Source organism: Sphaerodactylus townsendi, linkage group LG03 (assembly GCF_021028975.2).
Source record: "Sphaerodactylus townsendi isolate TG3544 linkage group LG03, MPM_Stown_v2.3, whole genome shotgun sequence".
NCBI classification, from domain to species: Eukaryota; Metazoa; Chordata; class Lepidosauria; order Squamata; family Sphaerodactylidae; genus Sphaerodactylus; species Sphaerodactylus townsendi.
In genome coordinates this window covers 123,650,351-123,676,611 of record NC_059427.1, presented here as the reverse complement: position 1 = coordinate 123,676,611, position 26,261 = coordinate 123,650,351, and the positions used below count along the sequence as shown (strand labels likewise).

The 26,261-nt window shown below is 43.4% G+C and overlaps 1 protein-coding gene across 2 annotated transcripts in view; it reads right to left on the bottom strand.

The window, feature by feature from the left end:
- The window catches only part of CACNA1G (calcium voltage-gated channel subunit alpha1 G), a 268,125-nt gene that overhangs the window by 120,399 nt on the left and 121,465 nt on the right, over nucleotides 1-26,261 (bottom strand). For both annotated transcript variants that reach the window (XM_048491901.1, XM_048491902.1), the window contains exons 10-16: nucleotides 25,120-25,305; nucleotides 24,370-24,484; nucleotides 19,381-19,536; nucleotides 11,099-11,167; nucleotides 5,128-5,221; nucleotides 4,044-4,228; nucleotides 2,733-3,179 (exon numbers count right to left, since the gene is read on the bottom strand). In XM_048491901.1, coding sequence (XP_048347858.1) covers nucleotides 2,733-3,179; nucleotides 4,044-4,228; nucleotides 5,128-5,221; nucleotides 11,099-11,167; nucleotides 19,381-19,536; nucleotides 24,370-24,484; nucleotides 25,120-25,305 — 1,252 coding nt within the window. The remainder of the gene's footprint in view (nucleotides 1-2,732; nucleotides 3,180-4,043; nucleotides 4,229-5,127; nucleotides 5,222-11,098; nucleotides 11,168-19,380; nucleotides 19,537-24,369; nucleotides 24,485-25,119; nucleotides 25,306-26,261) is intronic.

Genomic DNA, 26,261 nt, shown 5'->3' with positions numbered 1-26,261 from the left:
TGTAGTTAGTAATAAACATTTACCTTTTACCCTTTTAATCAGTATGTTGGCTGCTTCTCTGTGCAGCAAACTCCAACAAGTCAAACTTTTTATCAATGGGTCTTTCCTGGACTAGGAAAGGGAAACATTCCTTAGCAGGGGTCTGCAATCTGTGGCTCTCCAGATGTTGGCAGGGGCTGATGGGAATTGTAGCCTGGAGAGCCACAGGTTGCAGACCATTGCCACAGGTAGCGTCTTACTTTCAAAATCAAGAGGCACTACTCTTAGTGCCTCTTGATTTTGAAAGTAAGACGCTACCTGTGTGATTAGTAGGCTTCCATGAGACTCCTGTGAGACTACTGGGCCATTTTCTGCTCTTGGCTATGAATTTATAATGGTAGTTTAAAGACGCAGAAATCATTTACTTGAAACAGCACATGGTAAACTGCTAAGGGCAACCCACATTTTTTTGCTGGTTTTGCCATAGTCTGGCTGGCGATCCATGGAGACTTGCAGAAACTGTTTAAGATGTCTTAAATTGGGTGTTGAGCTATCCATTAGCTCTTATTAGCTATCCACCCATCTCTTGGTTTGCAATGTTTCTCTGAGATGCAAGGATGTAATTCTCTCCCTCCTGTTCTGTTTAGTCAAAAGCAGGCCCAAGAAAGGCAAAGCACAACTAACTGATAGGATTCAGACTTCTTCTCTCCATTTCTCCACCCATCTAAGGGGCAGATGACATTTTAGGTCACACAGCAATATAGCAAAATTCAACTTCCCCCATCCCAAACCACCACCACCCCCACACCCTGGAATGGAGGAGACTGAAAGGCTCTGTCCTGCTAGGTCCCTGCATTACCTGGTGGACCAGAACATTCTTCTCTCTCCCTCCAATCCTAGAGCAAAAATGGGTGCTAGGGCAGGGAGGGATGCCCAGCAAAAATGTAATGGGCATCAACTGATTTAAAAAGTTACATCAAGGTGGGGAATCTTTGTCACCAGCTTTCAATTGCAGTTACTGAAGTAGTTCTCCACACATTCCATCGAACGTGGCCACTGGATTGTACATTATGAAAATTCCCCCTCCAAGTACTTTCAGGTCACAACCCTATGGCAACTCCATAGGGTTTTCAAGGCAGGAGATGTTCAGAGGTAGTTTGCCATTGCCTGCCTCTGAATCATGACCCTGGTGTTCTTGGAGGTTACCCATGCAAATACTAACCAAGGCTGACCCTGCTTAACTTCTGAGATCTGATAAGATCAGGCTAGCCTGGGGCTATCCAGGTGGAGGCCAATTAGCAGTCTTTGAAGTTTCACATCATGTATGCTATCTGGTCGAGGTCCACCAATCCATCCTAGGGGGAGAATAGAGTGGGGGAGAGGGGAAGGGGCCCATCATCTGGCGGTGCCCGACCCACCCGGGGGAAAGAGGAAGGAGGGGGGAGGGGGCTTCCTTAGGTAGTACCCCTCTCCCTTGATGCCTGAAGATATTGACAAGTACTCACATGTTTCAGGCAATCAACAAAAGTCAGAACTTTAAGACATTCCTAACAAGGAGAAGAATCTAATCATGCAGCAAAGGCAGTTCTTGAACTTGGAATGGATTAGGATTTTCCTGTACCTTCTCCTTTGGTGTGGATTCTACCCATATCCTAGCACTCCATTGCATAAAATTTATTCATTAAAATATTTATACTCCACCTTTCCTTCTGGTTCACATTTGAAATCTTTCTCGAGTTTAAGAAGCCTTCCATAGAAACATAAATTGAAGGATGACTACTTAAAAGATGGTTGAATCCACATCAGTGAGACTAGTTGTGCAATGTTATGTGTGTCTCCTCATAAGTAAATCTCTCTGTGTTTAGTGGGGCTTTCTCCCAGGTAAGTGTAAATAGATGTCATCCTCGGAGAGTCAGACAGAAGAAAGAGGCACCACCATCAGTAAAAGCAGTGGAAGTGAGAGAAGGAGATTAATCGGAAATCATTGGCCAGGATGTGGAAAGGACAGGTGTCAGGATCATGGGAGAGATTAGTTGGTAAGGGAATGAGAGAGAAGTGATGAGACCAGGGAGCAGAGGTTGTGAAAAGTGCAGCAGTAGGTGAAGAACTGCAGAACTGCAATAGCTAGTCCCAGAGGCGTGGGCGGGGGGGAATGGCGCCAAGGACAGCACCTGCTCCGGCCGCCCTCCCCCCTGCCCCACTTACCTTAGCTGGTGGGAGCCTGCTGCGAGCCACCCAGCCCCGCCAGGCTGCTCTTTCAGTCAGTGGAGCAGCCTGACGGGGCGGGGCTGAGGGGTGTCTGACGACGGAGCAGCCTGGTGGGGCAGGCCCAAGGGAGGGGTGTGGGGGCAATTTTCCACCCCCAATGTGACCAGCTGGTGTGTGCCCGGGGACAAGTGCTCTGCCTCTGGCTAGTCCTCATAAAGAAGAAAAATGGGTGAGGGATCCAGATAGCTGTGGCTCTTGGCACCATGAAACTTTTGATATTTTGTCACTTTTGTAACTCTCATCGTTCTGCCCTAGAATCTCACATGCTTGCATTACACTAAAATGACCAAGACCATTTTTCTTGATTACACCATTTAGATTCCTATGACTGAAAGAGACATAAATTCCTAGTGCATTATTACTTGGGATACATCTATCATAGTGATATTCTCTGGCCATTTAAATAAGCAATTATTAGAATTTTCATCCCTGTTCCAAAATATTTGATCCAAGCACAAAATCCAGTAGTAGTAGACCTTACTTACCAAGTTGCCCTCATCATCTAAATCATCACAGTCAGGAGGCAGATCTCCCAAATGCAACTGTTGTATCAGGACCCTTGCAGTTGTTTTGCCATTGCAGTCTTGGTGCTCCGATCCAGAGGTCTGGCTACCATGCACACTGTTAGTTCGGTAAAGAGAAGGCACCTGCAAAGTATCTTGGAAGTCAAAGGAGCCTTTGTTTTCCAGTGACTCCGTGCAATGAGGTATAGAGCCATTAACACTCCCAGTCCGGCTCGACTTCTCCTCATCAGAGCTTTCCCCTTCCTCCGAACTCTGCTTTCCATTCCCTGACAGAAGAGACTTGCGTTCTCCACTTTGATTTCGGCGCTTCAGGCTGGGAGCCCTCCCAACGCTGTTCCAGCTCGACCTGCGGCTGTTCCAACTGCTGCCTGCACTCCAGGGACTGTGTGGAGAACTCCTGGTGCTCATCTGATGTGAAGAACGCAAGAACATGAAGAGAATCAATTCAAGGTCAGAATTAATAATCACTCAGTAGCAAGACTTAGAAACATCTAATTGGTGGCACCAGCTCAAAAAAAATGAGGCAAGTAGAAAAGTTTGTCATACAGCTGCAGAACATAGAAACATATAGATGGAAGGGGCATAAACGTCTAGTCCAACCCCCTGTACAATGCAGGAAATTCACAGCTACTTCCCCTCTACAATTCCCCATTATTTATTTATTTATTTATTTATTCATTCATTCATTCATTCATTCATTCATTCATTCATTCATTCATTCATTCATTCATTCATTCATTCATTCATTCATTCATTTATTTATTTATTGGAATTTATAAACCGCCCAATCCCCGGGGGATTTACAATGTTGGCAGACATTTACTTAGGCATAAACGACTCCACAGGCCCAGGGACACCAATAAGACAAACATGAATTGTGCTTCCTTTGCCCAGAGGAAGGGGGAAAAAACCTACAGGATGCACGAGCCAATCTAGCCTGAAGGAAAATTGTTTCTCTGACCCCAAAGTGGCCATCAGCATTACTCTGCACATATAAGAAAGAGCCACAAGAGTCAAGCACTGGCTCACCCTTTCCTTCCCTCCCTCCCACAATCTGCCTAAATTCGTAGCGAGTAACAGAATCAGCCTTGCTGTCACATGGCCATCTAGTCTTCACCTAAAAACCTCCAAAGAAAAGCTCACCACCTCCTGAGGAAGCCTGGTCTGCTGAGGAGCTGCTCTGTCAGAAGGTTCTTCCTAGCCAAAAACTCTTTTGGTTTTGGCACAACTGTAAAGATAAGAAGGCAGGAGAAAAAGGACAATCAAACGTACCGGCGACTTGAGATCATAAGCGTTGGGATCCATGGAGATGCTGCTGGCTCTTCGGGAATCATAACCCTGAGCTGCTTCCCCATACAGGGCACTTTTGGGCATGGCCATTGGTGTAGCAGCTGTGTGAATGATGAGTGGAGGGGTCAAGCTCTTCTTTAGCTCTGGGTGGTCACAAAGAGCCATCACTGAGAAAGACAAAAGGTTGTAAGCAGGGACAAGAGATCTCCATCTTTGCTCCAAGCATCTTTTCTCACAGAGCTTCTTTTCCATAACTGAACTACTGTTTGAGCTTCAAAGATCTCTGTTGTTGCTGTCTGCTTATTTCATTCCCTCTAATTTTTCTATGAGAACTTTTCTTGTCCTGCCTATCCCATTCTCATATAGAGATACCAGGAAGATAGCTCTGTCTTCCATCTCCTGCAGATCTAGAAGAAGAAGAAGAGTTTGGATTTATATTCCCCCCTTTCTCTCCTGTAGGAGACTCAAAGGGGCCAACAATCTCCTTCCCCTTCCCCCCTCACAACAAACACCCTGTGAGGTGGGTGAGGCTGAGAGAGCTCCGAAAAGCTGTGGCTAGCCCAAGGTCACCCAGCTGGCATGTGCTGGAGTGAACAGGCTAATCTGAATTCCCCAGATAAGCCTCCACAGCTCAGGAGGCAGAGCGGGGAATCAAACCCAGTTCCTCCAGATTAGAATGCACCTGCTCTTAACCACTACGCCATGGCTGCTGTGTAATAACAACTTATTTTAAAATGAAGGAGGTTTGACAGGGAGATGGATATCTCGTATAAGTGTAATTTTTTTTCTGATATCCAATAATCTTACAAATCATATTTGAAATCTGTTCTAGACTGACACCCCCCCCCCCCCGCAGGGCATTATTTTTGCTATACAATGCTCCCTTAAAAGGGATTTTTAAGTTCATTTGTGATTTTATTTGTCTGAAGTGATTTAATTAATTTTCCTCCAGCAAACCTATTCTGGAGTTAGAAGTTCAAACAAAACTATCTCTGTTTTTCATACGAAAGTAGAAAAACACACCCTTATCCTTGAAGGAATATTCACCACTGTTACTGTCACTTACTGGCTGGATTTGAAAAGTTTTTCTTAAGTCCACATTCTTCTTCCAAGCTATGGGGGGAAAGCTCCCCATCAGAATCAGACTTAGTAGCATCACCCTAGAGCAAAATAAAGTTAACAAGCAGAATGAAAGATCGAAAGTTAGCACAGAATTCCCCTCCTGGATAAAATGAACCATTTCTGAGCTAGGTATCCGCTGAAATTGTTAGCGTAATGGGACACCACCTTTCACAAAATGATGCATGCATATATTTATCACACCAAGTCACTATGCAGCACTTGTTCACAAAGGGCAAAGAGGCAAGTTGTGATTCTAAGACAGCTAAAAGACTGAGGACCTGAATGAGTGGAACAAACTGTTCAACTGTCTTATGACAGACTGTCAAACTGAGCCATTCCTAAATCCTGTAATAATCAAATTATTAAAAGTTTCTCCTTCTAACTTATTAGTAACTCCTAAAGTATCTGTCCTCTGTTGGACATGCATATAAAATAGACTGAATTTCAGAGGAGGACCTGAAATTGCATCTTTCAGATGTTATTGGATAAATGGGAATATGAGTGTTTACTATGTGACGAGGAAGTCCAGAAGCTTCAGCCAATAGGCAGCCTCTTATCAGCCTATTCAATGCAGGTTTTTAAATATGGTATATGATCTATTTATTTATTTATTTATTGCACAAATTTTATCTATCTCAATTGCTGGAAGGAACGAGATACATGCCATGTAAATAATCAAATAGATTTAGAGAAACAGAAGAGGTATTCTCTAGCAATGGCATAGATGACATGAGGGACAGACTGTGAATTCAGACTTTTGGGAAAGCTTAGTGGTGGATCTTTTTTTAAACCATGCTGGCAACTCATTTACAATGCTAGTAGCTAACGGACGATTTCCCTTTTAGGAAGAAGCCTACAGCCTCATTAGTTTTATGTTAAATAATTCACATGCTCAATAGCTTCTAGCATTTCCTTCACTGACAAGTTTCTGAGGTCATGCTTTGTTAACAATGGTCCTTCAACTCCTTCCTCTGATACAATCCATTGGCACATTTTTTGAGAAGGAAGGCAGGGGGAGTAATAAGACTGAGTTATAATTCAAATACACCAACTGAGAATAGAATCTTCCAGAATTATTTCCAGAAGAAAATAATAATTCTGGCAAAATGTGGATTCCATCAAGTTGGATATATATTGAGGAAAAAGGGAAAAAGAATTTAATGCAGTGATTACAGAGAAGCCGAACATTTTTTTCTTCCCTTAGCTCGAATATTAGGAAAGATAGGCCACAACCAGAAAAGTATACCATGGAAGTTGTTTTATTAAGCAGCCTAGGCTCAACTGGATGATATTTGGTGCTTCAGCAAAATACATTTGATTGAGAAAATAGAAAGGAGGTTAGCTGGGAGGATAAATGTCAGATTTTTCAAAAATCAATGTGAGTTTGCCTGATTAAAGGGTATATGGTTTTATTTTGTACAATTGTGTATGTTTTTATTTACATAGATTAATACACCTTGTATTTTCCCTCCTTTCAAACTGAAATTTTTCAAAGTTGTGCCTTCATAAAAGCACAGAGTATAAAAAAACTGTTACCCTGCACTAGTACATATGGCTGACTTTTGTGTTGTTTCATTATTATTTTTTGTATTATTTGCTCCTGAGTTTCTGGAAAGACTGCACATTTTTTTCTAAAATTAATAAATGTCCTACTGGCAGGTTCTCACACCTATTCAGAGACCTTCAAGCAATCATGCAACATCATAGGGGTGGGATTTTAAGGAAACAGGTTACTCTATATTTTTTTCTGGAAAATAAGAGGCATAATATAAGAAAGGATGGTAAAAATTCTTATTAGACCAGTGCCCATTAATTTAAGTGCAGAAACATCCAATTCTTCACAGTTACCAGATCTCTTATGCTGACAGAGCTTGGTCCAATAGAAAAATATTACCATATCTATTTTGTATAATTTAAAAGTATCTTAGCTGAACTGTCACTTGCAAAATAATTCTCAGTGATAACACCTCTGCTGAAAAAATGTGCATATCTCTCTTCATTTAAACAATGGAGATAAGATTATTTTTAAAGTAATAAACTACATAGCTTCACTGGTGATCATAATTTGGTGTCTTACCTGCAAAATATTACCTGTTTTATATTTTATCAATGTCTTAGAATGCTTTAGAAATAAAAGTATCTAAATGCACTGTGGAGTCCATGCACTGGGAAGAGACCATGGCTCAGTCGTAGAGCATTGGCTTGGCATGCAGAAGGTCCCAGCTTCCAAACCCCAGCCTCTCCAATTGAAAGGCTCAGGTAGTGGGTGATACGGAAGACCGCTGTCTAAGGCCCTTTCTGCACGGCCAGCTTGCGGGGTTGTATTGGCATAGTTTATACTGATGCACCCCTGTGGAACCGCTCGCACGGAGGGTCCCGCTGGGTGCACTGCCTGTGGTGCAGCCTTCGCACAGGCTGCGCCGCTCCCAATGTTGCTTACCTCCCATCTCCTTCTGTTGCATTGTGGAGGCCAGGGGACACGCCCCCCCGGCCAGAACAATGACCCTGGAGTCGGAGGCCAGGAGGCGTGTCTCCTGGCCTCCACAACGCAATGGAAGGAGACCGGAGGTAAGCAACGTTCGGGAGGGCCGGGGGAGAAACGCCGGCTGCCACCCGGTGCCGTTCGTATGGCGGGAACAGAGTGCCGCTGCATCGATTTGGCAGCAGCGCCTGTGTGAAGGGTCCCCGCCAAAACGGTGTTTTACTGGGCTGAAATAGTTGATTTTGGCCCATGCAGAAAGGACCAGAGACTCTGGAAAGCTTCTGCCAGTCTGAGTAAACAATACTGATCTTTATGGACCAAAGCTTCGTGTGTTAACCTAGGAGGTTCAGAATTAAAATGGTCTGATTGTACACACCGTCCCAAGGAAACATTTCAGTTTTCTTGGCTTGGTTTGTACAATCAGATTAACTCTGGATGTTTCTGAAAAATTTCTCCTCTGCATTTTTCCTGAATCATGTGGTCTTGTTTCAAAAGTGGAGCTGATGCATTAGGAATCCTCCACTGTTTTGATTTTTACTTCTTAATTTTGAATTGAGCAAATGCCACAGAATTCACATAATTGAGCAAATGCCACAGAATTCACACCAGTGACTGACTTGTCTGTCTGCACTGATAAAACACTGCAATAAAAACCTTAACAACCTTGTACCGTATGACGATTATGTTGTACACCGCCCAGAGCCCCCTGGGGATGGGGCAGTATACTAAAATCGAACAAACAAACAAACAAATAAATAACATGAGTTACATGAATGAGTGTACCAACATTCTTCTTGTTATATCAATATGCAGGAGCACATGTTTATAGCTGTAAAACAATGCACAAAAAGCGTCTTGACATAATTATAGATACTGTCACATCAAGATTGGTGGGCGGGTTGGCAGTTTTTTTGTTTTAATCAGTGCAGACATACACACTGGTAACACAGAGGAGAAAAAGGTGCAAATGAACTGTGAGAACTGGAAGCCGTAGTAAAATTAGGGTTGCCAACTGTATATTTGGAGGGTGGAGCTCAGGAAACCTGGGGTCAGTGGAGGGAAGGGAGTTCAGTGCGGTATAATGCCATAGAGTTCACCTTCCCAAGTAGCCATTTTCTTCAAGGGAACTGATGCTTGTCATCTAGAGATGAGTTGTAATTCCAGATCTCCAGGCTTCACCTGGAGATTGGCAACCCTAAGGGAAATGCATCTGGAAAATTTAAGAAATTATCCAACTTTAAATAGAATGGGAGGATCAGAATGCAGTGCAGAGCAAACTTTGAGAGTAGATCAACATAGAGAAAATTACTCATTCCAATTTCTTTTAAGCAAGCTTTCCTGCAGTTCCAAATTGGCTTTAAGAGAGAGAAATCCCTGTGCGAGAGCTGACGTGGTGTAACGGACTTTAATCTGGTGAACTGGGTTTGTTTCCTCATTCCTCCACATGAAACTTGCCAGGTGACCTTGGGCCAGTCCTTTCAGAACATTCTTAGCCTCACAAGGTGTCTGTTGTGAGGAGGGGAAGGGAAGGTGATTGTAAGTCACTTTGAGACTCCTTAAAGGTAGAAAAAGTGGGGTATAAAAACCAATTCTTCTTCTTCGGATGTGTGTTTATATACTGGCTACATCAGCAAATAAGCATTTCAGATGGGAGAATATCCACTGCTGTGCTAATGGAATAAATGGAATAAAATGCCTCATGGAATGCATTGTAAGCAATGATGCCAACACAAATGTTTGTCATCAAAGCGTAATGTATGTGAATAAACATTAATAACAGAAATTTACTAATTAAATATTCTGGATAACTACCTTTAAATCAGTTAAATGCTCCAATCAAACATAATGTTTCAAACAGTAGAATTTGAATTATCAGCGGGTTTTTTTTCATAATTTGGCTTTGTGTTTCTGAATTTTTAAAATCGTTGGTAATTAATGCTATATATGTTAGTATACAGCAAGACACCATATAAGTGGGCATTATTTTCATCCTCCATCCCTAAAGCACCAAACCCCATCTTTTCTTTAGAATAAAGCATCCCTGCCAAATAAAAAATAGCATCCTTCTCTTTAATATAATAAGAGCTACGTTTAGCTGCAAGCAACCATCACCCACCCAGGCTACAATAGCAGTTACCTGTTTTTGCACACCCCGTTTGCCTTTCTGGATGAAAAAGGCATTATATGAGAAAATATAGAGTTTGATTTTTTTTTCCTGCAGAACCATTAGAGCTTTGAGATATGCCAGAAGGTACTGGGGACATATCAGTCTACATGGAGTCAGTATTGGGCTATAATAAAACATGCATTTGATTTGAAATTCAAGTCAGTGCTTCTGATATAAATGGGAAGGGGGGCTGGGAAATGATAGAGACATGACCGGAGTAGGTGGAGGGAGGGAAACAAGTTTTGGGATATACTTGATTTTATAGGTATGAAGTAGGAATATAGATTTTGATGATGCCACATTTGAAATGGACAGTTCTAGTTTGTCTCATTATCTTGTCTTTAAATTTGAAGAGGTTATAGAATATTGTCAGGGTTTAGGTGTACCAACACTTTATGGAGAAGTTGCTGAGAGTATTAACCCGATCTCATAATTACATATCCTAGATTGGAGAATGTTACACAAGGATTGGGGTGATATGTCCAGATCATCTCAATGAACCTGAAAATTATTTTTTGAACTTCAGAAATCGATGCAGCTGCCTTAATTCTAGTATTCACAATATCTGAAACAGAGTGCTCTCACACATGAGAATCCACAAAACATGCTTGATTTTAGGTCCCTTCTGTCTTTGATGAACTTTCTCTCTAGGCTTTCTCTCTCTCTCTCTCTCTCTCTCTCTCTCTTTAAGCTAAAACTAGGCTTGGCGGGCAAGGAACCTGAGACTTGCTTGTAAGCAATGCATCCATCAAGAACATATATCTTGAAAGCAGTGTGGATCATATTTTCTTGAAAATAAGCTTGTAGTCCTCTAACATGTTCTAAAATATAACTGAGAGGTAGTGGTGTATGATAGGAGCAATGCTCAGAAAATTGCACTAATGGGGTAAGTACAAGCAATTTCTAGTGACCTATATGAAATTATCAAGCCATGAGGGAATCAGAGACAGCATATTTCCCAGGCCTATTGTTAAGGTCTGGTGTATCAAAATCACATAAAATGGCTTCCTCTTAAGGAAAAAAAACCCCAGAAGCTTGTACAGAACAATCTGAGCAAGCAGGAATCTAGAACATAATGTTTAGGGAGGCTAATTCTCTCAAAGAACAAAGAGACTTAAAATCAAGATTAACTTGACAACACCAAATTCAAAACCAAGCAGCTACCATGATGAGAACAGAGGCAGTGATGTGATTGGTCACCACAGAGAAAGAAAGAGACAACTATCAGACAAAACTTTGGGGTGTTCATGCCAAAGTCTTACGTACCGCTGACGAGTCGACAGGCAGCTGAATACAGCTTAACTGCCTACTCGCTGCTTCCCGTTTGGTGATTTCCTGAAGTAAAAATGAGGAAGGAAGATGGGGAAGAGGGCAGGGATGGAAAGGAAGGAAGGAGGGAAGGAGGGAAGGAAGGAAGGAAGGAAGGAAGGAAGGAAGGAAGGAAGGAAGGAAGGAAGGAAGGAAGGAAGGAAGGAAGGAAGGAAGGAAGGAAGGAAGGAAGGAAGGAAGGAAGGAAGGAAGGAAGGTTTTCAGGTTTTATAAATTTCAACATCAAAACTGAGAGTGGATCAAAGGGGAAAAGTATTGATTTAGGAGGAATTAAATCAAAAAGGGAAAGGCAAAAGAAGGAGAACTGCACCTATTGGTGTCAACGGCATACAAAGAGGAACAGGATAAACTACACGTCATCCGATGGCTCATATCTGCTCTTTGCAAATAAAGGACAACTCAAGCTGTTGAGCCCCCCTCATGGGTAAGTTATGCTTACCTTTTAAGCTAAATGTACAGAAGAATGGCTTTTATTTAGTGCAAACTACTGAAAACATATGTGACTTCAATAGGTACTGGGTTAACACCAATGAAAGATTTTGCAGCCAAAATAAGGAAGGGGGATTTTCACTGACCGCCTTCCCAGGACACACGTCTGACTATTTCCTTATGCTGTTCCTGGGGTTCTTCTGTCCCCTAGAAACAGCATTTTAGGGAGAAAGTCACTTTTTCCTCATGGAAATTCCTTCTATCATTTGAAATAATTACTGGGACAAAGCATAGACTCGAATACAAGGAACCATGCAACTAATTCCACACATTCAAGGAGGCTGTTGTCTTGTGCTTATCAAACAGCAGCATCCCCTTCCCATCTCACATGGCAAATTACTTTTGAAAATGTCAGGACTTTCAAAAGCAGTTTGTGAGATGGCCCAGGGGTCCACTGTCCATGCTCTCAAGTTGGAGGGTGGAGAGGAGAAGGACTAACAACTTGCTAGGTCTAGGCTCATTCCACACACGATATTTATAACAAGTTGCAGTCGTTATTAGTGAACTCATTTTTCCTTTTGATAAATGGAAAATGAATTCATTTATAACAACTGCAATTCGTTATAAAATCTGCAGTGTGGAATCCACCTCTGTCAAATCTTTACACACACCTAAAGCAGCTCTTTGGCTCTTGCCATCTCCCTTTGTTCTGACTACCTGTATTATGCAGTCAACCAAGCAACAATGGCTTAAATTTCATAACCTGTATTATGTAGTCAACCAAGCAACAATGGCTTGAATTTCATAACCTGTATTGTGTAGTCAACCAAGCAACAATGGCTTGAATTTCATAAAAGATGGATCAGTTCATAATGATGATATCCGAGTAAAGACCAAGTAAAGCAAGTTTAAGGGAAAAATCTAACACTATTAGCTCCTACACTTTTTGATTCCAACAAAGGCAAACTAAATACCCATAATGACTTCTTTCTGTTCCATTTCAAATTGAATCATGTTATTTACAAAGCATATAACAACTAGGTACAGAAATATATTTTTTAAAAGATCGCTGTTTGAAAACTATGATTTAAATTTGATACATTCAAAATATCCAGCCAAAGAACCTGGCTTGTGTTCACCTTCTTCTGTGGTGTTAATAACCACAGAGATTGAGAATTCTGACAGGACTCTACAATATCTTTCTGGAGCTCTTGAGGAGGAAATGGAGCTTCAGGAGTAGCCATTTTTTGGCCGTTCAAACAGAATATAATCTGCTGTGTTACTAATAGGGAAAAGTTAATCTCTAAATTATACCTTTAAATTGAAAGCATCAGGAACATAATTCAAAGATGATAGAAAACAGTAAGACTCTGTAAGCCTTACAGAGCTATCCCAAGCAAGTTAAAACCATCTAAGCCCATGACTTCAACAAACCTAGGAATATTTCACTCTCTGTTTAGGATTGCAGTGTTAATTTACTTTAGGACATTGCTCTTGGAGCTTAATAATGAGACATTATACAAATACTGTGTTTCTCAAACAAATAAAAATGGTCAACTCTCATGCAATTCACTAGAATGAACGTGAATTTTTAAAAACCCTGCAAATTCCATGATCATCTAGGCCATTTACGCACTTATGGTCTCCGCGTTGAGCATATATTCCCTTTCAGGTTTGATTCTCGGGCTGTTTCTGCATGGCTAGCTGAGCAGGGGTGCATCGGCATAGTTCATGCTGATGCACCCCCCAGGGCGTTTGCATGAACGATGCACCCCCCAGCTGGCTCCGCTCCCTCCTACTTCCTGCCGCCTTTGGTCGTTTTGTGGAGGCCAGGGGACACACCCCCATGGCCAGATCAATGCCTCTGGGGTCGGAGGCCAGGAGGCATGTCCCCTGGCTTCCACAAGGTGACGGAAGGTGGCAGAAGGTAGGAGGCATCTGGGAGTGGTGTGGGAAATACTCTGGCTTCCACCTGGTGCTGTTCGCTTGGCACCAAATGGAAGCCAGCGTTTTCCAAAAACCTTGTTCGGGGAGTGAGATTCAAAAACAGTGTGTTGGGGCAGGGCGAGCGATGCCACAACTGTTTGGTGGCGGCACCTGTGCGAAGGCTCCCCCCACCCCCAAACAGTGTTTTACCATTTTATGTGTGAATAACCGAGGCCTTTTCTGCATGGGTCGAAATCACTTATTTCGGCCCATGCAGAAACGGCCTCAGTTACACATTTTCCCCACTTTGGCAGTCACCCTGCCTTCAGCTCAGAGAATCCCCATGGTTTCTGAAAGCTTTGTAAGTGTGACTTTTTCTCCACCTTCACAGGGAAGGCGAAATAATCAGTGTGCATTTAGCTTTCTTTGGATTTTCTTGCTGCTCCTCACCTTCCCCCGCTAGCACAATAGCAGTTCCTTCCACTCTAAGAGCCACCACTGCAGAAGGATCAGAAAGTTTCCTTTTTTATTTTTCAAGAAATTGACATGGTCTAGCAAACTAACACTAGACCAAAGATGGCAGGAAAAAAATGGCAAGCAGCCTACCTAATTGGAAGTTGCACAGAAACAACAAAGAAATAGTGGATCGGCAAAATGGTGTATTGACTCAGCTAGGGACCATGAAAACGAACCACTTTTTCACCTCTAGGATTGGATTCAGCCAGCTTTTTCAGTCAATCTCCAGTAATTCCCCTCATGACTATAGCTTCTATCCTAAGGAGCTTTTAGCTTTTATATATGCAGATCATATGATCTCAAGCATAGCCATTTTTGGTGGTGAAAGGGCTGGATCCAATCTTTAGCTTTTTAATTTCCAGATCAATACAAAATGATGGATTTATAGGAGACAGTAGATGCAGATTATAAGGAAGAATGCCTGACACTCCAGTCTTGATTCCCACTTCTAATTTTAAGTAGTATGATTATTCTCATTGTACCACTATTTTTCATCTACAAAATGAAGCAAACAGTATTTTGTAACACCATAGATCTGATAATTATGTGCCCATTTTACAACAGAAACAGAGAATGGGTGGGATACAAGTTCCTCTGATGGTGAAGCATTCATCTAGGGCAAGGAGTCTTCTTCTAGTGCAGAAGTCTCCAACATTACCAAGCCTTTGAAAACTTTCAAAATTTTGAGAAAGGTGTTGATGTTATCACAAAATGGCTACTATCAGAAATGAGACCAGTCTCTGATGAGACTAATAACAAAATAGCTCCCATGTTGGGAGCCATCACAAAAGGCAAGGAAGTTCTAAACCAAACATCCTTCTGCAGTGGGAGTAGCTATTTCAGAATGGGCACTTCCTACAGACCCAAAGGTGATGCCTTTTCCAGTCTTTTGAAGCATCACACCACAAAACAAAGGGAAATACCTTCTGTTCCACTCTGGTTGTAGAAAGCCAAAGTTGGCTCTTTAGTTACAAAGAAGTAAATTGGTGAAAAAAAATATCAGCAGGGTCCATGGTACCCATTGGTGCCGCGCTATGGATTACAGCTGTAGCACAAGGAGGATTCCTTTGTGAAACACATCTCTTGTGCTGGAGGAAATCTGCTTGTACTAGATCAGAGGTATCCAACTCTGGCGCTTCAGATGTTCATGGTCTACAATTCCCATCAGCCCCTGCCAGCCCCGAATATCTGAAGAGCCAGAGCTGGAACCCCCTGTATTAGATGAAGGGTACACCATTAGGCGGAGGGCGCATTTGTATACAACCCATGTTCTCTTGTTATAAAGTGACTAGTAAACTTAATTATATTGTGTCATCACTGTTGGGGGATGTGACTGTGGTGATAATTTATACAGTAATATTGTTATAAAATTTGAATAATTTTAAAAGATTTCTTAAATCATGCTAGAAGCTTTAAGTATTATCCAATTGGCTTGCATAAAGGAAGATATGTGAATAAACCAGAATAAACTCAAGTGTATAGCATTATATTCCTGAATAATAATCTTAAAGAAAATGACAGGAGTATTCTTTTTCTCAGCATAAGGCGCGGGGAAAAAAAATCTCAAACTGTCACCATGAGACAGGTGGAAAATGATCCTTTCCCCCTGCTGCTTTCTTAGAAATTAGACTTCTGTTGTCACATACTGTTGTGGTTCAGCCTGATTTTACATTACTGACAACCCATTTGAATATTTACACATAGCTCTAGAAAGCGTTTCAAACAGCTACGATCCCTGCACACAAGTTGCTTTGTGCCAGGAGACAGGAAGTTGGAAACATAATGAGCACAAAAGAGGGATATGAGATGAATCAACCACTAAAGATTGTCAGAGACAAGCAATAAATAAATAAACAATAAAAACCTGACATAACATGAAAGGATTACCAATGGAAGAATATGCTTCATAGATAATATTATCATGAAGTCCTCCAGGACAGAAGCTTTATCTCCAGCAGAAAGCTTTCTCACCAGAAGCCAATGTTTGTTTCTGAGGAAAATCCCTCAGGGCAGAGACCTGACGGCTCAGTCAGCAGTTTTGAATTACCAGATCTGTCAAACAGGGTCGCACTCCTCTTCTTCTTATATACTCATCCACATTTCTACAGTTGCTGCAAGTTCTGATACAAACTTTCGTATGTGAATAAGGCTCACAACATGACCTGAAAACAATACCTATCCACACGCTGCAGGAGAAACACCATACTAGGCTCACATTTTAAAGGGTTTTTTCCCAATCATTCCCTTTGCTTATTATGTATGGCAGCTGCTTAGCAGCGGAAAGATCCCGCACAGCAATGCACTAAATTTAACAAAGAGTTTCCAGAGTTGAGGGAAGGCATTGGAGGATTACAAAGATAGCATTTTGACACTTGGAGGGTTTTCCAGTGATGAACCCAGAAGGAGAAGGGGGCGGGGATTTAAAGAACTAAACTGTATTTGATTTTTAAACACTCAAGTGAGACAGAAGTAGTCCTCAGTGCTTCTTTTGAAAAGCATTATTTGTACGCATACTGTAAACATGAACAATCATGCTGGAATGTGAAAACTATTAGGTACCTTCAAATATTAAGAGAGGAGAAATCCTAAATCAAAGTACGTTGATACAACTCTGTAGGCAATTTGCAGAATTTTACTGATTCACTTCAGTGGATATTCTGGCTACTTATAAATTTCTAATGTATTTATGTCATATATATACTTTGGATAGATATATCCCATAACAATGTCATGTTATTATCAGTAAATCCATAATTAGCTACAAAAGATATTCCAATCAGGTAGATATTTAAACATCAACACATTCAATCCTAGAGGCAGAAATCTTCTGCTCTCTAGATGAGACTCAGCATTTCTTCTGCCATTCATAATGCTGCCGGGAAGGTACAATATTACCTGCTTCTTGAAATGAAACCTTTGACTGCTTGGAGGATTGGCACAATGACCTTTCCTCCATTATCTAAGGGAAAAGGCTATTACATGCAGACATGGGCATACTCCCAAGCAGAAACAACATAAATGAAATACAACAACCCTAGGGAAGATTGGATTTTAAAACACATACACAGACCTCAGCTGACTTGTCCTAAGAATCCTCAATAAATCTTGTCCTTAAACTGAACTTGGGAAAAAAAATACAAAGTTCAAGAGCTTCCTAATGTTTTTTTTTTCAAAGCAGTGAACAGCCATGATGACAAAGCTAAATGGTGGCTGTTCTCTTGTCACACCTATATGATCAACATTGTTTTCATTCAGAACCTGCACTGCAAGGTGCTGCTAAGCAATGCTGGCAGTCCCAGGCAGGCCTGCTCTAGTCCTTCATCACTTTGACAGTTTATTGCTTTAAGACTAGCGTTTTGTCTGTTAGCTTGAGCTGCAGGCAACTGAGGCTTGATGGCTAGTTTCAGGAAGACTCTTAAATGCTTGTTCATTATGAACCAACCCGCCAGGTTGATGGAGAGGACAAGTTCAACTTAAAGACATGCACTCTTGATGCCTGCTGATGGTAGCAAATGTGGGATCTAGTTAGCAGAAGACTTTGCCTATAGAAAAACACTCTGTGAGAACCACAAAAATAAAAGTGTTTGTTCCAAAGTGTTGCTGTGAGGGAAACAGGACAATATCTGCTGGGGCACAAAAGAACAGCAAATTAGCTGCTTGCCCGCCTTTAAGGAGTAGGTTTCAATTGGTCTCTTGATAACAACCAAGGGCACCTCTGTGCAGGTTATTTGCCCCAGGTTTGGCACTGTTGGGGAGCAGGATTTTTTTTCTGTTTCCCCATAGCATTGTGGTCCTTTTATGCACTTCCCAAAGTTTCCCTAGCTTTTCTTTAATCTTTCAAGAACATGCATTGCTATGACATTTTGGGAAAGTTTGCAGCAAAGCCTAAATGGATGCCATGTGGCCTGGAAAGTTTGGATTTTCCACTGGTCCTTCCCACATGATAGTGATTTTCCCCACAGCAGCCATTCCTGACCCCACCTCCACTTTGCAGAGCTTTTTTTTTTTAATGGCAAGGTAAGTGAATATGCTTATATTGATATTCTGTCATAACAATACGTGTAAGTCTCTAGCACCTTTTTGTTGTAAATTATAGAGGGAAAGATGTATCTCACAATAAGGAGGCGTAGAACTTTTTTTTTAAACTGAAAAGCTGAGGATTTAGAGAATGGATATTATAAAGATATTTAATTGCTGGTTGTTTTAAAAATAAGGTGACCAGATTTTCACCTTTTTAAGGTGGGATGCGAGGGCACGCGGCCGCAGGAGCGCACTGCTTTCTGGGGCGCTCACCGGTTTCGGCGGGAAATGGGAGCGCCCCAGAAGGCAGTGCGGTAGCCTCCCGCGCTGCCGCACTGCCTTCTAGGGCACTTCCCTGTTTCCCGCCCTGTCACAGGGAGGCTGCCGCACTGCCTTCTGGGGTGCTCCCCTGTTTCCCTTCTGTTTCTCTTCTGGGGCGCTCCCCTGTCACAGGGCGGGAAAAGGGGAGCGCCCCAGAAGGCAGTGTGGCAGCCTTCCAAAAATCGGGACATTTAAAAAGCCCATCGGGACGCGGGACAAATTGGTTAAAAGCTGGACGTCTGGTCAAACAATTTTTTTAAAACCCAGGAAAATAAACCTTAAAAGCCCTTATTAAAGGTAGAGGTTGTCCCCTGTGGAAGCAACAGGTCATTATTGTCCCTTGGGGTGATGTCACATCATGATGTTTATTAGACAGTTTGCCTTTGGCTTCCCCAGACATCTACACTTTACCACCAGCATGCTGAGTTCTCCTTTTACCAACCTCAGAAGGATGGAAGTCTGAGTAAACCTTGACCAACTACCGGAAACACACTTCCACTGGGATCAAACTTGGGTTGTGAACAGAGCTTTGGCTGCAGTATTGCAGCTTACCACTCTGTGCTAGGAAAGTAATTAAGATCTTCAGGCAATAGGGTGTGTATAGTGGGGAAGAATAGGAGCACTGAGACAAGGGAACTATGAGGAAGCCTGCCATATAGAAGCCCTGTTGCCACTGAACTGGATTGGCAGCCACAACAAGAGCAGGGAAACCATACACGCTCCTGCATGGTTTGGCTCAAGGACACGCCTGTTGTATGTGTTCCATATTCTTATGGTTGCAGAGTTTAGCAATGCTAATTAACACTAATAACATTTTAGCATGGGATCTAATTTCAGCTAAGAAATTTGGTTAATGTAGCATTAGACAAGAACTTTTGTTTTTAAAAAATCGCACACTTCCTTTCCACCTTTTCAAATTTTGCCTGTTCTAATAATAATGCAAATCTGGGTTCTAGATCTTACAGTCTACCTACAAAGGAGGTCCAAGGAATTACTCAAGACTTTACCTCTGTCTGAAAGCCTTCCACCAAGATGGCCACTAATAAATTAAAAAGAACATAATTCCCAAAGGTCATCAGGGCGATGAAGTAGAGGGCAGCCCAGGATGACGTAGAAGCCATGCCATTGTACAAGACTTTATTCCAGTCTTCCTGAGTCAGTATCTGGAATGAAGAAGAAGTGCATGTGAGAAAGAAGCCCAGCCACACATTATTAATGGAAGAATATTTACATACACACACCCCACAAACATCTGTTCTTCTCCTAGTATGAGGGAGACTTTGCTGCCCAAGTCATGTTTCACATACACCACCCTTATAATTCCTCACACCACATTTCTTCTATAATCTCGCCACCCCAGAAAGATCCAAGTGTGTAGTGATGCACTGCTGACCCAGCAGCACCGTGGTAGAACGTTGGGACGCCAATGGACCTACGGCCTTGCTGGTCGCACCGCACCCCCACTCCTCATCCCCCTATGAGTCACGGGTCATGAACTGTCTGGCTCAGTCACCCGAGTAGGGACAATGGTCTTACTTTAAGGTGAGGATTAGGCTCAGGCAGCTACGCTCCCTCTCCATGCAGTAGCCAGGTGAGATCATGCATCACGCTGGTAGTCTCCAGGTCTCAGTCTCGCTCATCTCCCTACCCACCTCCTTTACCATACAATGAAACCCTAATAAAGGTCACGAGGGCCAGCACAGAGGCAGAGTTGTCAGGATCACTTAGCCAGCGCTTCCTGTTCACTGGCAGCTCTCCATGAATGAAACCTCCTCAGCGTCTCGCCTATTCCCCAAGAAGCGACCCTGCGGAGTTGACTACAAGCTGGTGCGGAAACCGGGAATCCTGAACCTCCACCCTGCTCACGATAAGCCTGGGGAAGGGGCAGCATTCGAAGTCCAGCTGGATGGCGCATCCAGGGATACCCGTTTGGTCGCCTGTCCTCTGGATCGGCATCCAGAGACCGCAGCGTCGGACACTCTACCGTCCGGCCAGACACGGTGAGTATGGGAGCTTGCAAAAGCAGGGCTTATGACAAGCCGTTGGCCGAACTGGCGTTAGCAGAAATGCGGCAGGGGTCCCGGCAAAGAGGGAGCTTCATAAAATTGGTTGAGGAGATTGAAGCTCAGTGTCCATGGTACCCAGAGGGGACATTGAATCTTAAGGACTGGGAAAACCAATGTTTTGTCGCCATCCCAGCCTGCAGACCCTACGGCTCCGCACTGTAGACGCCCTCCTTCGATCTTTCACCTTCAATTTGACCCGAATTTCTCTATCCACTAAATTGGGCCTGTCCTCCTTCTGCCCTCGCTCCTTCACCCATTTCAAACTCTCCAGGCGGCTCCAGCCCCTCTACTCCGCCTTCATTTTCGAAGCCACTGCACCTCCGTCCGGGTTTCAACTCTACGCCGACAGCCCGCGATCTGCAGAAGAAACCCTGGCGGAAGGCGATGCCGAATTCTTACATTGTGCCCGTCCACTACAGATACAGGGGAGAATTGGCGTCGATGGCCGAGGTTAGCCGAGCCAGAGAGGCATGCTAGGCGGTCGCGAGGAATCACTTAATGGTTCGGACGACTGGAAGACCACCTTCCATGCTCCTGAGCCCTGCACAATTTGGTGATCTGGGAGGCGAGTTCGCCCGGCAATGCCCCAGCAGGGCAGCGCCTCGGCGCCCTACACAACAGCTCAACTGGCTTTGATGCCTTCAGTAACTAACAATCAGATCGTCCTGCCTCTGAATGCGCCTACAAAGGCGTTTTGAGAAAGTCCCCAATGCGGACAAGACTATCAGTAGCTCTCCCTAAGCTCTTGAGAAATCCATGGACTCTAGCGTCATCCGGCTCTGTAGCTTTGGTAGTCAAACAGCAAAGCCATGCATTGGACAATTATGCAACCACGGGTTGCCTTCCCTTCCGCCCATCATCCAGCCTATGTATCGTTTAGCCATGTTTTGTTGTTTTAAATTTATTGCATGCCCTAGTTTTTTGAAGTTATGTTGGCTGTTATTGCTGCATTCCCGCCTGTCTGTCTGCCGGGACTCTCTGCTACCCCAGGCTCCACCCCAGAACCCGGACGCCCGCCCGCCCGCTCAGCTCTGCCTTTCGATCCCCTCCTGTCCCGAGCTTGGCCGGTCGCCCTCTCAAGGAGCCTGTCCTCGCAGCTTCACTGTGGGAGCCCAGACTTGTTTCCTGTAACACTGCAAGACTATTGGCGGCTGGCCTGTGCCCTTATACGAAACCCATCAATTCTACCTCCATTGCTCTGGGCGCTCTGGCCTCGAGGCAGCAGGAACTTCGTCAAGCTGACCCTAGACAATCGTTACACTATTGATTACTTATTGTTATTACATCACCAAGGTTGTGAGAATGTACATAATATGTGTTGTTTTAATCTTTCTGATAATTCCCAATTGATTCATATGAAAATCGTGAGCTGCAAGAAGTTGTATCTAATCTGAAGTATGATGTTTTGCTCCCCATTGGTGGTCAGCCCTCTGGAGCTGGCTGCGGAGGAGATGGTTGAGTGTTATTATACAGCTCTGCATTGGTTTAATTATTGTGCCTCGTTATGGGATCTTGTTTGCGTTCAATGTGTGTCTAATATTGCCTGTAGCGTGTGCAAGAAGCCTCAATTTCCCTTACCCATAGCCAAGTTCTAATGTTACACAAGCAGCTTAAAGCTTGACCAGATAGGCGAGGAGAGACAAGCGTCCTTTAAATCACCCCTTAGCATTTTGGTCCCCCTTTTTCTAAATGTAAAAGGGAGGAGATGTAGTGATGCACTGCTGACCCAGCAGCACCGTGAGTAGAAACGTTGGGGCCTTGTGGACCTCACGGCCTTGCTGGTGCTTCCGCACCCCCTCCTCATCCCCTATGAGTCACGGGTCATGAACTGTCTGGCTCAGTCACAGGCTGCCAGGGACAATGGTCTTGCCCCAGGTGAGTTAGGCTCAGACGCTTCGCTCCTCTCAGCATTAGCCAGGTGAGATCATGCATCACATGATGATCTCCAGGTCTCCCGGTCTCCCGCTCATCTCCCTACCCACCTCCTTTACACGCCCACAATGAAACCCTAATAAAAGGTGCGAGAGACCAGCACAGGGCAGAGTTGTCAGGATCATGAAAACCCGCGCTTCCTGTTGCTGACGCTCTCCGCCAGATGAAACCTCCTCCGCGTCTTGCCTATTCCTTAGCGACGACCCTGCGGGGTTGACTACAAGCGCATCTAGCTTTTGAATTTACAGGGCACACGTAACTTTGTTCTAAGCCCATTGAATTCAGTTTGATGAGATTGTATTATTACTACACTGTGCATGTATTTCCTTTTCCCTATAGATTACAATTCTCATTCCTAACAAAATATTCATGACTGGCAAACCGGAACAATATAAGGCTCACTACTGTGTCTGAATGACCACAGAAATATTCTTCTAAGCTCTTTGTAACACAAGTCTTTGGGCACCAAAAGTTGCTGCCTGAGATCCTGAGTGCTCCTCTTCTTTCCTCTCACTTAGCTTAGTAAAAACAATTATAGTTTCCTCTGTTATGTTTCATTTAAAATAACTGTTGAGTTTGGGTGAAAATTCCAGGCAGAGCCTGAAAATTGTTCTCACTACTCATACTCTCTAACCACTGCACTGTTTCATTCTAGAAAAGGTCTACGTAACACCAGCTCCCTGATGCAAATTTCTAAACTCTAACAACACTACTAAACAAACCATTTTATACAAGTGAACAACTAGGTCTCTTGGAAAGCTGGATTAAATTTTTAAGGTCAGTTCAGCCCTCCTGGTTGCAGTGAACAAACAACTCATCTGGAAGTCATGTATTTTAATGCACATCTTTTGTTTCAAAGATTGTCCTTGGGCCACTACCCACTTACCTCACTAAACTGCAACGCCGCTGCGACCCCGCAATGAAAAGCCTCTGTGGCTTCTGACCACGGAGACATTTGTTCCCCACACGTTTGCAATTCTTGAAATAACGCGGGCAGCAAAGAGCGGGAGTTCTGTTGCAATGAGGGGAATGGAGTGCTCCGATTGGTCGTCGAACGTGTGCGTCATGAGTTACGAGAAAGTGGCGGCCAGCCGAGGGCGGGTCTCCAGTGTGATTGGCTGGGAAGAGGTTGTTTATGATAGGTTCGCACGAGCGTGAGTGCGAACGTCATCAAAGAGGCGCTAACAGCCCTCTATTAAGACGTCGGCACATGCTGACGTCAGCAGTAAATCGTTGGCTGCGCTTTCTGTGGAGACACGTCATCAGCAGTGTTTGGAAGTGAAAGCAGAAGCCAGCTCGCACGCACGCCTCTTGTACTTCCTCATTCGCTCGGCGCCGACATTTTCCATTTGCTTGGCACGGGCTTTGAACAAGTTGAGACGTGAAGACGTGACTTCGACTGGATGTCGACACGTGTCTACGTCATCACTACGCGCACTTTTAGACGGGGACACCCCCACTTAACAAGATGGCGCTCCCTGTTCCCTGATTGGCCGTGAGCTGCGCGTCACAGCGAATCAGCCGCGCGCAAACAGCCGAGGTTCCCCACAACCCCGCGGCACCCGCGGGGTTTTTTTAAAAGTTGCTCTTTTTAGCGGAGCTAATTTGCCGCGCAGCCAGGAGGCGGGAGAGAGGTAAATCCCTGGCAGCCGCGCAGTGAGCGCCGGAGATGTGGGGAGCGTCCAGGACCCCCGTGGCTTTTAAAGAGGTGACCCCGCGGCTTATGGTGAGTGGATAGTGACCCCTTTATTCCAGAACATCAGTTTTTCACAGATCAAATACAGATAAGCTCTCCAGAAACTATGATTTTCTTAAATTTTTATCTGGCAAATCTCATCTCGTCGTACCCATTATGGTCAAGCACCTGAAACTCTTAATTCTCCCCCACCCTCCAAATCTTTTAAAATTCCTCCTGACATTTGAGAAAAGATCACACTCCAGTACCCTCAAGGGCAGTGCTTGTTTGCTAAAAACTGCACGTCATGATGAATGCATTACCTGGAAAACAGTAACGATGGCCCAGAGCAAAGAATCAAAGTTTTTCCTGTCAGGAAGAGTGTCTCCATCTCTTTCAGAAGCAAACTTACAGCCAAAGAGGTGCATTCCAAGGATACTGTATGTTTGGGAGAAAATATACACTGTGCTGAATGCAAGCAGAGATTCTAACAGCTTAATGAATAGCATCTGAAACACAATTCCTTGCCGGCCTCTCTCCCCAAAAATCAAACACAACAAATCCAGCCCTGACATTGTATCTTTTGGCAACTAGTAACTAAATGCTTACACAGAGTAAAAGCCATTTAGGAGGACATCAAAGCTTGGCCAGTGAGCTTTTAGGCTTCCCTAATGAATTCTGAAGGCTAAAATTTCTTAAGGGATATTAAGGAGTTGTTCACATCTGGGAATTAGGGCCATCTTTAATGCAACCACACCAAGACATTCAGATAGCAGAATAGTTACTTTCTCACATGCACTTTCAATCCACTTCTAATGCATTTTGCAGCAGCATTTGACTGTGTAAAATGGCAAAATCCACTTGCAAACAATTGCTTAAGTGCACTGAAAGTAGACTATTGTGTGTGAAAGCACCCTAACTGCAGGTTTTAAAAGTGGCAGCACAATACATTAAACCATCTCCTGTTTAAATAACTTGCATTAGGCATTCTGCCCCTATCTTGGCTGATCCCCCTTGATGTGGAGAAACAGAATAGTGTAAAAAGGAAATAAACAGCTTTTCCGAGGACTTACCTGAAGATAAAGATGAAAAGCATCAGCAGCATGCAGAAGGTGGCCACATTGTCCATTGTTTTCATAAGGACCACTAGCTGGCGCTGGAGAGCAGGCATAAAACGAACCAGCTTCAGGACCCGCATAAGACGGAAGGTGCGTAGAACAGACAGGCCTCCACCCTGCTGTCCTACTATCTCCCAAACACTAAGAAACAAAATTCTAATGTTAATGGGATGGTTGACAAGAAGTGCAACATTATTGAATCATAGTACACATACAAAAAGTGCCATGAAATGATGATGAAGTAGGGAAAGCTAGCTAATATAAATCAATGGCCTTACAGATGTAAAGTAGGGACGCCCCCAGGATAATTCCTTTCACCAAAGGCAGAGGAAGAGGAAAAAAAAGAGTTTCAGTTCATACCCAGCTTTTCTTTCCTGCAAGGAGTCTCAAAGCAGTTTACAAACTCCTTCCGTTCCTCTCCCTACAACAGACATCTTGTGAGGTATGTGGGGTTGAGAGAGTTCTCAGAGAACTGTGACCAGCCCAAGGTCACCCAGAAGGCTTCATGAGTAGGAGCAAGGAAACAAATTCAGATCACTAGATAAGAGTCCACCGCTCATGTGGAAGAGCGGGGAAACAAACCCGGTTCTCCAGATTAGAGTCCACCTGGTCTTAACCCCTACACCACACTGGCTAGATACTCACAAAATAGAGCCCTACATGTATGTGCCACAGAGACATGAAAAAATGGAAAACACTTCTTTCTATTATTTTCCATTGCATTTAGTTTTGAGAAAAACTGGAAGGGGGGGAATCTTCTTTTCTATTGCAAATTGATCAATCAAATAATCTAATATTGCAAATTGATCAATCAAACAATCAAATATTCTAGGGATATGGAGTCAAAAGGTTCTCCCCCTATAAACATTAATTCCTTCTTCTCTGCATATTGAAGCCTACATATTATATAGATTCTTCTTTTTCCTTCCTATGACGCTGAGTATTTGTGCAATAATTCTTTGGAAAAAAATTAAAGACATATATTTTTTATTTCAGTGCTACTATTTCAGAAGTTGGCTGCTAACGAAGCCAGAAATGGAGCATTTCATGTTCTTGACAGGATGCATTTGAGCTGGATAAAGGAACTCAGCATTGTA